This window comes from Salmo salar, chromosome ssa28, assembly GCF_905237065.1.
Source record: "Salmo salar chromosome ssa28, Ssal_v3.1, whole genome shotgun sequence".
Lineage (NCBI taxonomy): Eukaryota > Metazoa > Chordata > Actinopteri > Salmoniformes > Salmonidae > Salmo > Salmo salar.
The window spans coordinates 41,004,916-41,017,606 of record NC_059469.1 but is presented as its reverse complement, the minus strand read 5'-3'; the positions used below and the strand labels follow the sequence as shown (position 1 = coordinate 41,017,606).

General features: G+C 44.6%; 1 protein-coding gene across 3 annotated transcripts in view; it reads right to left on the bottom strand.

The window, feature by feature from the left end:
• Positions 1 to 11,403: 11,403 nt before the first annotated feature.
• tsnax (translin-associated factor X) overlaps positions 11,404 to 12,691 on the bottom strand; it is a 45,443-nt gene continuing 44,155 nt past the window's right edge. For 2 of the 3 annotated variants that reach the window (XM_045709916.1, XM_045709915.1), the window contains 2 exons: positions 12,561 to 12,626; positions 11,404 to 12,059 (listed from right to left, as the gene is read on the bottom strand). In XM_045709916.1, the coding sequence (XP_045565872.1) occupies positions 11,901 to 12,059; positions 12,561 to 12,626 (225 nt within the window). In that variant the 3' untranslated portion in view covers positions 11,404 to 11,900. 3 annotated transcript variants of the gene reach the window in all.

Here is a 12,691-nt window from a genome sequence, read left to right as displayed (position 1 = left end):
CTAATTTATGGAATCGCCAAAAGATCCAACGAGAACATCAAAGCAAAGGTGAAGGACATTTGCAGGGCAATAGTCCCAGAGGCCGAGCGGAGTGTTGTTGCAGGTTCCCTGGATGTGGTGAACCACCTGGGTAGGCAAAGAAGTGACAGAATGACTATCTAAACACAACAACCTGAGGTTCAAGGAGGACCTGACAGAATTTGATAAAGAAGCTCGGAATCATCTGTGACTGATGATTGAGAGAGCAAGGAAGGAGGGGAAAAGTGCATACTTGGCGGGAGTCAAGGCTTTTGTTCTTGGCAGGGAAATTTACTCTGATGCCTAGCTTGAAATTTACTGGATTTACCAAGTGAGGTGCAGGACTGATTTTATTTGCAACTGGTAAAACATTTTATTTTGTGAGTAAAGTGCATTCTTTGTTTGAGCCATTTTTTTATGGAACATTAACACTGACACTTAACATTAACACTGACATTAACATTAACACTGACATTAACATTAACACTGACACTTAACATTAACACTGACATTAACATTAACACTGACATTAACATTAACACTGACACTTAACATTAACACTGACACTGAACATTAACACTGACACTGAACATTAACACTGAACATTAACACTGAACACTGACACTGAACATTAACACTGACACTGAACATTAACACTGAACATTAACACTGACACTGAACATTAACACTGACACTGAACATTAACACTGACATTAACATTAACACTGAACATTAACACTTAACATTAACACTGACATTAACATTAACACTGACACTTAACATTAACATTAACACTGACACTGAACATTAACACTGACACTTAACATTAACACTGACACTTAACATTAACATTAACACTGACACTGAACATTAACACTGACACTTAACATTAACACTGACATTAACATTAACACTGACACTGAACATTAACACTGACACTTAACATTAACACTGACACTGAACATTAACACTGACATTAACATTAACACTGACACTTAACATTAACATTAACACTGACACTGAACATTAACACTGACATTAACATTAACACTGACACTTAACATTAACACTGAACATTAACACTGAACATTAACACTGACATTAACATTAACACTGACACTTAACATTAACACTGACACTTAACATTTAACACTGAACATTAACGTAGCTTGATGGCTATTGGTGTTATCAATGCATGGTACAAATATCAGATTTTATTTGCAAATGGAGAAAGAAATAACATTTTCACTTTAGATCTAACAACTGCGAGGTGCAAATAACTGTTTTTATTTGCAACTAGCAAGAATGTTTGATTTTGTGAGAACCCATTTCATGTGAACTCATACACGTTTCATATGGTCACTGTGATAGTAAATGTACATTTCAGGTGTTTTCTATTAATGCCAGGGGAATCTGTAATATTTTGGAAAGAAAATCTGTATTGTTGTATTGTAAGAATAAAAATGCTAACTTTTACTTCATTCAAGAAACTCATGCCTGTTCCACAGATACTGTGTTATGGAAGTGTCAATGGGGGAATGATATTTGGCTTTCATTTGGTACCAATCAGTGAGCAGTGAGACATGAGACATGAAGCAGATAATGCAGGGAGATTGATTATGCTATTGGTAGATGTCAACCACATTCAATTCATTGTTGGGAATACTTATTCTACCAACAATGACAAGTCAAGTAATTGTATTTTATTTAGAGACATTGAGAGGAAAATCAGAAGATGTCGATTGTAATACAGTATTACATGATGATCTAGATAGATGGCCTCCTAAGGATAGCAACTCTGTGAGATAAGGAATATACGTCTAACGTTAGGTGTTCTAGATATTTGGAGACATAAGAACCCAGATTAGATTATGTTTACATGGAGTACTAAAGATTTATCTATACAATCACATATTGATTTCTGTCTGATATCTGAAGACATAGCTGACAATATTGATAGTCTAAATTGAACCATGGATTTGAACAGACAATAAAGGTATTTAAATCAAGATAAATATGCATGGTTTGTCAACAACAATAGTTAATAAAGTTTACTGGAAGCTGAATAATTTTTTTTAGGTGGAAGTAGCAGGAATTATTGATAAATATTAGATACTGTGCCCGTGTTATGAATACTTCTGGAAGTTACTGGGAACTGATGAAATTTGATATAAGGCTTTTGTCTATTTCAATAGCAAAAGAAATTGCTTGTGCCAAGAGAGAGAAAGAATATGACATCATAAAGGGAATAATGGATTATCTGATCTACCTAATCAGGAATTACTGGAGTGATCATCACTGCAAATGCAGTTAGACTGTATCTACAAGGAAAAGGCCCGAGGAGCATTAGGAAGATCAACACGAAAATGAATGGAAGAAGGAGAGAAAAATACAAAATATTTATTTAATTTAGAGAAATGGGCAAGTGAAATTACATCCATATGTAAATTAATGATCAATAATACTCCCAATGAAAATCCAAAAGAATGTTGTCCAGTTTTATCAGAATATACAGTACCAGTCAAAAGTTTGGACATACCTACTCATTCAAGGGTTTATCTATATTTTTACTATTTTCTACATAGTAGAATAATAGTGAAGTCATCAAAACTATGAAATAACACATATGGAATCATGTAGTAACCAAAAAAGTGTTAAACAAATCAAAATATATTTTAGATTCTTCAAAGTAGCCACACTTGATGACAGATTTGCACACTCTTGGAATTCTCTCAACTAGCTTCACCTGGAATGCTTTTCTAACAGTCTTGAAGGAGTTCCCACATATGCTGAGCACTTGTTGGCTGATTTCCCTTCACTCTGCGGTCCAACTCATCCCAAACCATCTTAATATGGTTGGGGTCGGGTGATTGTGGAGGCCAGGTCATCTGATGCACTCTCCTTCTTGGTCAAATAGCCCTTACGCAGCCTGGAGTTGTGTTGGGTCATTGTCCTGCATAAAAACAAATTATAGTCCCACTAAGCGCAAACCAGATGATGTATTGCTGCAGAATGCTGTGGTAGCTATACTGGTTAAGTGTGCCTTGAATTCTAAGTAAATCACCGAGAGTTTCACCAGCAATACAACCCACATCATCACAACTCTTCCTCCATGCTTTATGGTGGGAACTACACATGCGGAGATCATCCGTTCACCTACCCATCTCATAAAGACAAGGCAGTTGGAACCGAAAATCTTACATTTGGATTCATCAGACCTCTTCACAGAACTCTGTGAAGCATTTATTTGGGCTGCAATTTCTAAGGCTGGTGACTCTAATGAACTCATCCTCTGCAGCAAAAGTAACTCTGGGTCTTCCTTTCCTGTGGCGGTCCTCATGAGAGCCAGTTCCAGATGTACAACAGGTCTCCTACAGAGGTGCAGTAAATAGTTGATGGAGCAAGTGGAGCTGAGGAAGCTATGGCAGTGGATGACCTGCAACAGGAGCTGAGGAAGCTATGGCTGTGGATGACCTGCAAGAGGAGCTGAGGAAGCTATGGCAGTGGATGACCTGCCAGAGGAGCTGAGGAAGCTATGGCAGTGGATGACCTGGAAGAGGAGCTGAGGAAGCTATGGCAGTGGATGACCTGGAAGAGGAGCTGAGGAAGCTATGGCAGTGGATGACCCGCAACAGGAGCTGAGGAAGCTATGGCAGTGGATGACCTGGAAGAGGAGCTGAGGAAGCTATGGCAGTGGATGACCTGGAAGAGGAGCTGAGGAAGCTATGGCAGTGGATGACCTGCCAGAGGAGCTGAGGAAGCTATGGCAGTGGATGACCTGGAAGAGGAGCTGAGGAAGCTATGGCAGTGGATGACCCACAACAGGAGCTGAGGAAGCTATGGCAGTGGATGACCCGCAACAGGAGCTGAGGAAGCTATGGCAGTGGATGACCTGGAAGAGGAGCTGAGGAAGCTATGGCAGTGGATGACGCGCAACAGGAGCTGAGGAAGCTATGGCAGTGGATGACCCGCAACAGGAGCTGAGGAAGCTATGGCAGTGGATGACCTGGAAGAGGAGCTGAGGAAGCTATGGCAGTGGATGACCTGCCAGAGGAGCTGAGGAAGCTATGGCAGTGGATGACCTGCAGCAGGAGCTGAGGAAGCTATGGCAGTGGATGACCCGCAACAGGAGCTGAGGAAGCTATGGCAGTGGATGATCCACAACAGGAGCTGAGGAAGCTATGGCAGTGGATGACCCGCAACAGGAGCTGAGAAAGCTATGGCAGTGGATGACCTGCAAGAGGAGCTGAGGAAGCTATGGCAGTGGATGACCTGGAAGAGGAGCTGAGGAAGCTATGGCAGTGGATGACCCGCAACAGGAGCTGAGGAAGCTATGGCAGTGGATGACCTGGAAGAGGAGCTGAGGAAGCTATGGCAGTGGATGACCTGGAAGAGGAGCTGAGGAAGCTATGGCAGTGGATGACCTGGAAGAGGAGCTGAGGAAGCTATGGCAGTGGATGACCTGCCAGAGGAGCTGAGGAAGCTATGGGAGTGGATGACCTGCCAGAGGAGCTGAGGAAGCTATGGCAATGGATGACCTGGAAGAGGAGCTGAGGAAGCTATGGCAGTGGATGACCTGCAACAGGAGCTGAGGAAGCTATGGCAGTGGATGACCTGGAAGAGGAGCTGAGGAAGCTATGGCAGTGGATAACCTGGAAGAGGAGCTGAGGAAACTATGGCAGTGGATGACCTGCCAGAGGAGCTGAGGAAGCTATGGCAGTGGATGACCTGGAAGAGGAGCTGAGGAAGCTATGGCAGTGGATGACCCACAACAGGAGCTGAGGAAGCTATGGCAGTGGATGACCCGCAACAGGAGCTGAGGAAGCTATGGCAGTGGATGACCTGCCAGAGGAGCTGAGGAAGCAATGGCAGTGGATGACCCACAAGAGGAGCTGAGGAAGCTATGGCAGTGGATGACCTGGAAGAGGAGCTGAGGAAGCTATGGCAGTGGATGACCTGGAAGAGGAGCTGAGGAAGCTATGGCAGTGGATGACCCACAAGAGGAGCTGAGGAAGCTATGGCAGTGGATGACCTGGAAGAGGAGCTGAGGAAGCTATGGCAGTGGATGACCAGCAACAGGAGCTGAGGAAGCTATGGCAGTGGATGACCAGCAACAGGAGCTGAGGAAGCTATGGGAGTGGATGACCCGCAAGAGGAGCTGAGGAAGCTATGGCAGTGGATGACCTGCCAGAGGAGCTGAGGAAGCTATGGCAGTGGATGACCTGCAGCAGGAGCTGAGGAAGCTATGGCAGTGGATGACCCGCAACAGGAGCTGAGGAAGCTATGGCAGTGGATGACCCGGAAGAGGAGCTGAGGAAGCTATGGCAGTGGATGATCTGCAACAGGAGCTGAGGAAGCTATGGCAGTGGATGACCCGCAACAGGAGCTGAGAAAGCTATGGCAGTGGATGACCCGCAACAGGAGCTGAGGAAGCAATGGCAGTGGATGACCCGCAAGAGGAGCTGAGGAAGCTATGGCAGTGGATGACCTGGAAGAGGAGCTGAGGAAGCTATGGCAGTGGATGACCCGGAAGAGGAGCTGAGGAAGCTATGGCAGTGGATGACCCACAAGAGGAGCTGAGGAAGCTATGGCAGTGGATGACCTGGAAGAGGAGCTGAGGAAGCTATGGCAGTGGATGACCAGCAACAGGAGCTGAGGAAGCTATGGCAGTGGATGACCAGCAACAGGAGCTGAGGAAGCTATGGGAGTGGATGACCCGCAAGAGGAGCTGAGGAAGCTATGGCAGTGGATGACCTGGAAGAGGAGCTGAGGAAGCTATGGCAGTGGATGACCTGGAAGAGGAGCTGAGGAAGCTATGGCAGTGGATGACCTGCCAGAGGAGCTGAGGAAGCTATGGCAGTGGATGACCTGGAAGAGGAGCTGAGGAAGCTATGGCAGTGGATGACCCGCAACAGGAGCTGAGGAAGCTATGGCAGTGGATGACCTGGAAGAGGAGCTGAGGAAGCTATGGCAGTGGATGACGCGCAACAGGAGCTGAGGAAGCTATGGCAGTGGATGACCCGCAACAGGAGCTGAGGAAGCTATGGCAGTGGATGACCTGGAAGAGGAGCTGAGGAAGCTATGGCAGTGGATGACCCGCAAGAGGAGCTGAGGAAGCTATGGCAGTGGATGACCTGGAAGAGGAGCTGAGGAAGCTATGGCAGTGGATGACCCGGAAGAGGAGCTGAGGAAGCTATGGCAGTGGATGACCTGGAAGAGGAGCTGAGGAAGCTATGGCAGTGGATGACCTGGAAGAGGAGCTGAGGAAGCTATGGCAGTGGATCACCTGCAACAGGAGCTGAGGAAGCTATGGCAGTGGATGACCTGCAACAGGAGCTGAGGAAGCTATGGCAGTGGATGACCCGCAACTGATTCAGAATGTCGCTCAACAGTTGAGGGATACTAATACTCTACATTGATTGTAAAGAAGGTGGATTTTGTGGCATTTATTGCGCAGAGGATTAATTGTACTGCCCAAACAAACAAAAAGTCTAAGAAACTGGACAGAATTGTAGGTACGTCTGAAAGGTTTTTGGGTCTGCAGGAATGAATAGAGTTTTTTATTGTCAGATACACCACATAGGTGCAGTGAAATGTGTTGTTTTAACAGCCGAAACATTGCAGGGAATACTGAATGAAAATGTCCCCCCTCCCAGGTGGCTGAGCCTGTGTAGGGATTAGTTTTTGATTGGACTGTGACCTAAGGAGTGGAATGTTTATGTATTTTATCTGTTGTTTTTTGTGTAGCAATATTAATGTTACTCTTATTGATGTTACACAGGAAATGGAAACCACTTCTTACTTACCGACTTCATGTACTTGATGTGCTGGTTGACAACAAGCATAGTAACGTTTTCTTAACTATACAGTGCATTCGGAAAGTATTCAGACCCCTCAGCTTTTTCCACATTTGGTTACGTTACAACATTGTTCTAAAATGGATTGAATTGTTTTTTTCCCTCAACAATCTACACACAATACCCCATAATGACAAAGCAAAAACAAGTTTAGACATTTTAGCAAATTTGGAAATCTCATTTACATAAGTATTCAGACCCTTTTCTCAGTACTTTGTTGAAGAACCTTTGGCAGCAATTACAGCCTTGAGTCTTCTTGGGTATGAAGCTATAAGCTTGGCACACCTGTATTTTGGGAGTTTCTCCTATTCTTCTCTGCAGATCCTCTCAAGCTCTGTCAGGTTGGATGGGGAGTGTCACTGCCCAGCTATTTTCAGGTCTCTCCAGAGATGTTCGATCTGGTTTAAGTCCGGGCTCTGGCTGGGCCACTCAAGGACATTGAGAGACTTGTCCCAAAGCCACTCCTGCGTTGTCTTGGCTGTGTGCTTAGGTTCGTTGTCCTGTTGGAAGGTGAACCTTCTCCCCAGTCTGAGGTCCTGAGTGCTATCTGTACTTTGCTTTCCCTCACACTTGACTAGTCTCCCGGTCCCTGCCCCTGAAGACATCCCCACAGCATGATGCTGCCACCACCATGCTTCACCGTAGGGATGGTGCCAGGTTTCCTCCAGATGTGACACTTGGCATTCAGGCCAAAGAGTTCAATCTTGGTTTCATCAGACCAGAGAATCTTCTTTATTATGGTGTGAGAGTCATTTAAGCGAGCTGTCATGTGCGTTTTACTGAGGAGTGGCTTCTGTCTGGCTACTTTATCATGAAGGCCTGATTGGTGGAGTGCTGCAGAGATGTTTGTCCTTCTGGAAGGTTCTCCCATCTCCACAGAGGACCTCTAGAGCTCTGTCAGCGTGACCATTGGGTTCTTGGTCACCTTCCTAACCAAGGCCCTTCTCCCCCGATTGCTCAGTTTGGCCGGGCGGCCAGCTCTAGGAAGAGTCTTGGTGGTTCCAAACTTCTTCCATTTCAGATTCATGGAGGTCACTGTGTTCTTGGGGACCTTCAATGCTGCAGAAATGTTTTGGTACGCTTCTCCAGATCTGTGCCTCGACACAATCCTGTCTGGAGCTCTACGGACAATTCCTTCGTCCTCATGGCTTGGTTTTTGCTCTGACATGCACTGTCATGTGTGTCAAGACCTTATATGTGACACGGTTCAGGAAACTAGGCATATGTCGCAAGTCATGACTTCACAGGAGAGCCTTTTGAACCTAATTTTTTTTTTTTTATCAAAATGCGTTTTTTTGGCAGAAATGCCTTCTCGAACATGTGAACTTTCATGTGCCTTAATGTCAAACTTGTACATCATCTGTAAATACGAATAAAATTGTTAAATGTGGTGGTAATGACCATGTTACAACACTAGGGGGTGGTAATGACCATGTTATAACACTAGGGGGTGGTAATGACCATGTTATAACACTAGGGGGTGGTAATGACCATGTTATAACACTAGGGGATGGTAATGACCATGTTATAACACTAGGTGGTGGTAATGTTAAATGTGGTGGTAATGACCATGTTATAACACTAGGTGGTGGTAATGACCATGTTACAACACTAGGTGGTGGTAATGACCATGTTACAAAACTAGGGGGTGGTAATGACCATGTTACAACACTAGGGGGTGGTAATGACCATGTTACAACACTAGGGGGTGGTAATGACCATGTTATAACACTAGGGGGTGGTAATGACCATGTTATAACACTAGGTGGTGGTAATGACCATGTTACAACACTAGGTGGTGGTAATGACCATGTTACAAAACTAGGGGGTGGTAATGACCATGTTACAACACTAGGGGGTGGTAATGACCATGTTACAACACTAGGGGGTGGTAATGACCATGTTATAACACTAGGGGGTGGTAATGACCATGTTATAACACTAGGGGGTGGTAATGACCATGTTATAACACTAGGGGCTGGTAATGACCATGTTATAACACTAGGGGATGGTAATGACCATGTTACAACACTAGGGGGTGGTAATGACCATGTTACAACACTAGGGGGTGGTAATGACCATGTTACAACACTAGGGGGTGGTAATGACCATGTTATAACACTAGGGGGTGGTAATGACCATGTTATAACACTAGGGGGTGGTAATGACCATGTTATAACACTAGGGGCTGGTAATGACCATGTTATAACACTAGGGGATGGTAATGACCATGTTACAACACTAGGGGGTGGTAATGACCATGTTATAACACTAGGGGGTGGTAATAACCATGTTACAACACTAGGGGGTGGTAATGACCATGTTATAACACTAGGGGGTGGTAATGACCATGTTATAACACTAGGGGGTGGTAATGACCATGTTATAACACTAGGGGGTGGTAATGACCATGTTATAACACTAGGGGGTGGTAATGACCATGTTACAACACTAGGTGGTGGTAATGACCATGTTATAACACTAGGGGGTGGTAATGACCATGTTACAACACTAGGGGGTGGTAATGACCATGTTATAACACTAGGTGGTGGTAATGACCATGTTATAACACTAGGGGGTGGTAATGACCATGTTATAACACTAGGGGGTGGTAATGACCATGTTACAACACTAGGGGGTGGTAATGACCATGTTACAACACTAGGGGGTGGTAATGACCATGTTATAACACTAGGGGGTGGTAATGACCATGTTATAACACTAGGGGCTGGTAATGACCATGTTATAACACTAGGGGCTGGTAATGACCATGTTATAACACTAGGGGGTGGTAATGACCATGTTGTAACACTAGGTGGTGGTAATGACCATGTTATAACACTAGGTGGTGGTAATGACCATGTTACAACACTAGGGGGTGGTAATGACCATGTTATAACACTAGGTGGTGGTAATGACCATGTTATAACACTAGGGGGTGGTAATGACCATGTTACAACACTAGGGGATGGTAATGACCATGTTATAACACTAGGGGGTGGTAATGACCATGTTACAACACTAGGGGGTGGTAATAACCATGTTATAACACTAGGGGGTGGTAATAACCATGTTATAACACTAGGGGGTGGTAATGACCATGTTACAACACTAGGGGGTGGTAATGACCATGTTACAACACTAGGGGGTGCTAATGACCATGTTATAACACTAGGCGGTGGTAATGACCATGTTATAACACTAGGGGGTGGTAATGACCATGTTATAACACTAGGGGGTGGTAATGACCATGTTATAACACTAGGGGGTGGTAATGACCATGTTATAACACTAGGGGGTGGTAATAACCATGTTACAACACTAGGGGGTGGTAATAACCATGTTACAACACTAGGTGGTGGTAATGACCATGTTATAACACTAGGCAGTGGTAATGACCATGTTATAACACTAGGGGGTGGTAATGACCATGTTACAACACTAGGGGGTGGTAATGACCATGTTATAATACTAGGGGGTGGTAATAACCATGTTACAACACTAGGGGGTGGTAATAACCATGTTATAACACTAGGCAGTGGTAATGACCATGTTATAACACTAGGGGGTGGTAATAACCATGTTACAACACTAGGGGGTGGTAATGACCATGTTATAACACTAGGGGGTGGTAATGACCATGTTATAACACTAGGGGGTGGTAATGACCATGTTATAACACTAGGGGGTAGTTGTGAGGCCCACCAGAAAAAGACACACACAGCATAGTGAGAGACACCAAACACTTTACCAATCCTTATTTGACGTTTGCATTTATTCCATCCTGGTGAGGATCGCCTGAGGGGGAGAGAGGTGAGGTGGATGAGAGTGGGGGTGGGTGTGTGAGTGTGTGCCAGGAGGCCCAGCGAGGGATAGGCACATACAGGTGACATGGGTCACGTCTACCTGAGTTAGGCAGCCAGCCGAGTCAACCAATACGTCCCAAATGCCACTCTATTCCCTACAGAGTGCTCTGCTTTTGGTAAAAAGTAGTGTACTATGTAAGGACTATCGCCCTGGTCAAAAGTAGTGCACTATGGAGGGAATAGGGTGGCATTTGGGACGTAATAAATCAGACAGGTGTAAAGTCTACTGTAGATTACCAGAGAGGTGTAAAGTCTACTTTAGATTACCAGAGAGGTGTAAAGTCTACTTTAGATTACCAGACAGGTGTAAAGTCTACTGTAGATTACCAGAGAGGTGTAAAGTCTACTTTAGATTACCAGAGAGGTGTAAAGTCTACTTTAGATTACCAGACAGGTGTAAAGTCTACTTTAGATTACCAGACAGGTGTAAAGTCTACTTTAGATTACCAGACAGGTGTAAAGTCTACTTTAGATTACCAGAGAGGTGTAAAGTCTACTTTAGATTACCAGACAGGTGTAAAGTCTACTTTAGATTACCAGAGAGGTGTAAAGTCTACTTTAGATTACCAGACAGGTGTAAAGTCTACTTTAGATTACCAGACAGGTGTAAAGTCTACTGTAGATAGTGATAGAGGAAAGACCCAGCCTCACACACACAATAATGCCTTCACAACACTTTTTGAACTTTATTGAAAAATACTAAATTAAGAGTGACATTTTGCATGCTGTAACTTGACGAACTTCAGATTGGGATTGACCGGCACAGCGGAGATTGTGACGACGCTGATCAGATTCAGAACAAACAACAAACAGCAATGAACGTTTGGGATGAGACAACAGGTGACAGCAAATACCAAACGCATTATCCAGAACAACATCAGATGTCACCACAGAACAATAACCACAGAACAATAACAAACCAGGGTATAACGTTGTGGAACGTTCAGATAGAAATGTACTTTGTAGAAGAAAAAACATGCCTCTTGAACATCTAAAAAAAGGAATCATCTCATCTTTATACATTTCTATCTGCAAAGTTCCACAACATTTTGCCTAGTGAACATGGCCCTGACTGCATAACAGGGGTTTCCCCTAGCTACAGACCACGCCCATCATTTAACCCTAGCCCTTTCCAGATCATTACACCCCACCCCCATCGCTAGGCCACTCCCTCGTCCTGGTCCATCATGGCTGTCCTGCTGGAGAACACGTCAGCCAGCATGTGTTTGGGGATCTCTGACCCCCGCACCTTCAGGGTATAGCAGGCATCCTCCACCTTGGACAGACTCTGTCTCAGCGTGTGCAGCTTCTTACTGACCTGGGATAGATCAATTCATTAAATCAGTCAGTCAGTCAGCCAATCAATCAATCAGTCAGTCAGTCAGCCAATCAGTCAGTCAGTCAGCCAATCAATCAATCACAAAATGTACTGCCCCAGCCCCAGCCACCCACACACAGAGCAGCTTCTCACTGACCTGGGATAGAGCAATTCATTAAATCAGTCAATCAGCCAATCAATCAATCAGCCAATCAATCAATCAATCAAGTCAGTCAGTCAGTCAATCAATCAATAAATCAATCACAAAATGTGCTGCCCCAGCCCCAGCCACCCACACAAAGAGCAGCTTCTCACTGACCTGGGATAGAGCAATTCATTAAATCATTCAATCAATCAGTCAGTCAATCAGTCAATCAGCCAATCAATCAATCAGCCAATCAATCAAGTCAGTCAGTCAGTCAATCAATCAATAAATCAATCACAAAATGTACTGCCCCAGCCCCAGCCACCCACACACAGAGTGAGCAGCTTCTCACTGACCTCATAAGGACCAGTGTTACCGATGTAGGAGAAACCATCGTGGATCTGACGCAGGAACATGGACACCTGGGATAAAGCAATCAGATGGATTTATAAAGCACTTTCTACATGAGGAGTTGTCACAGTGTTTT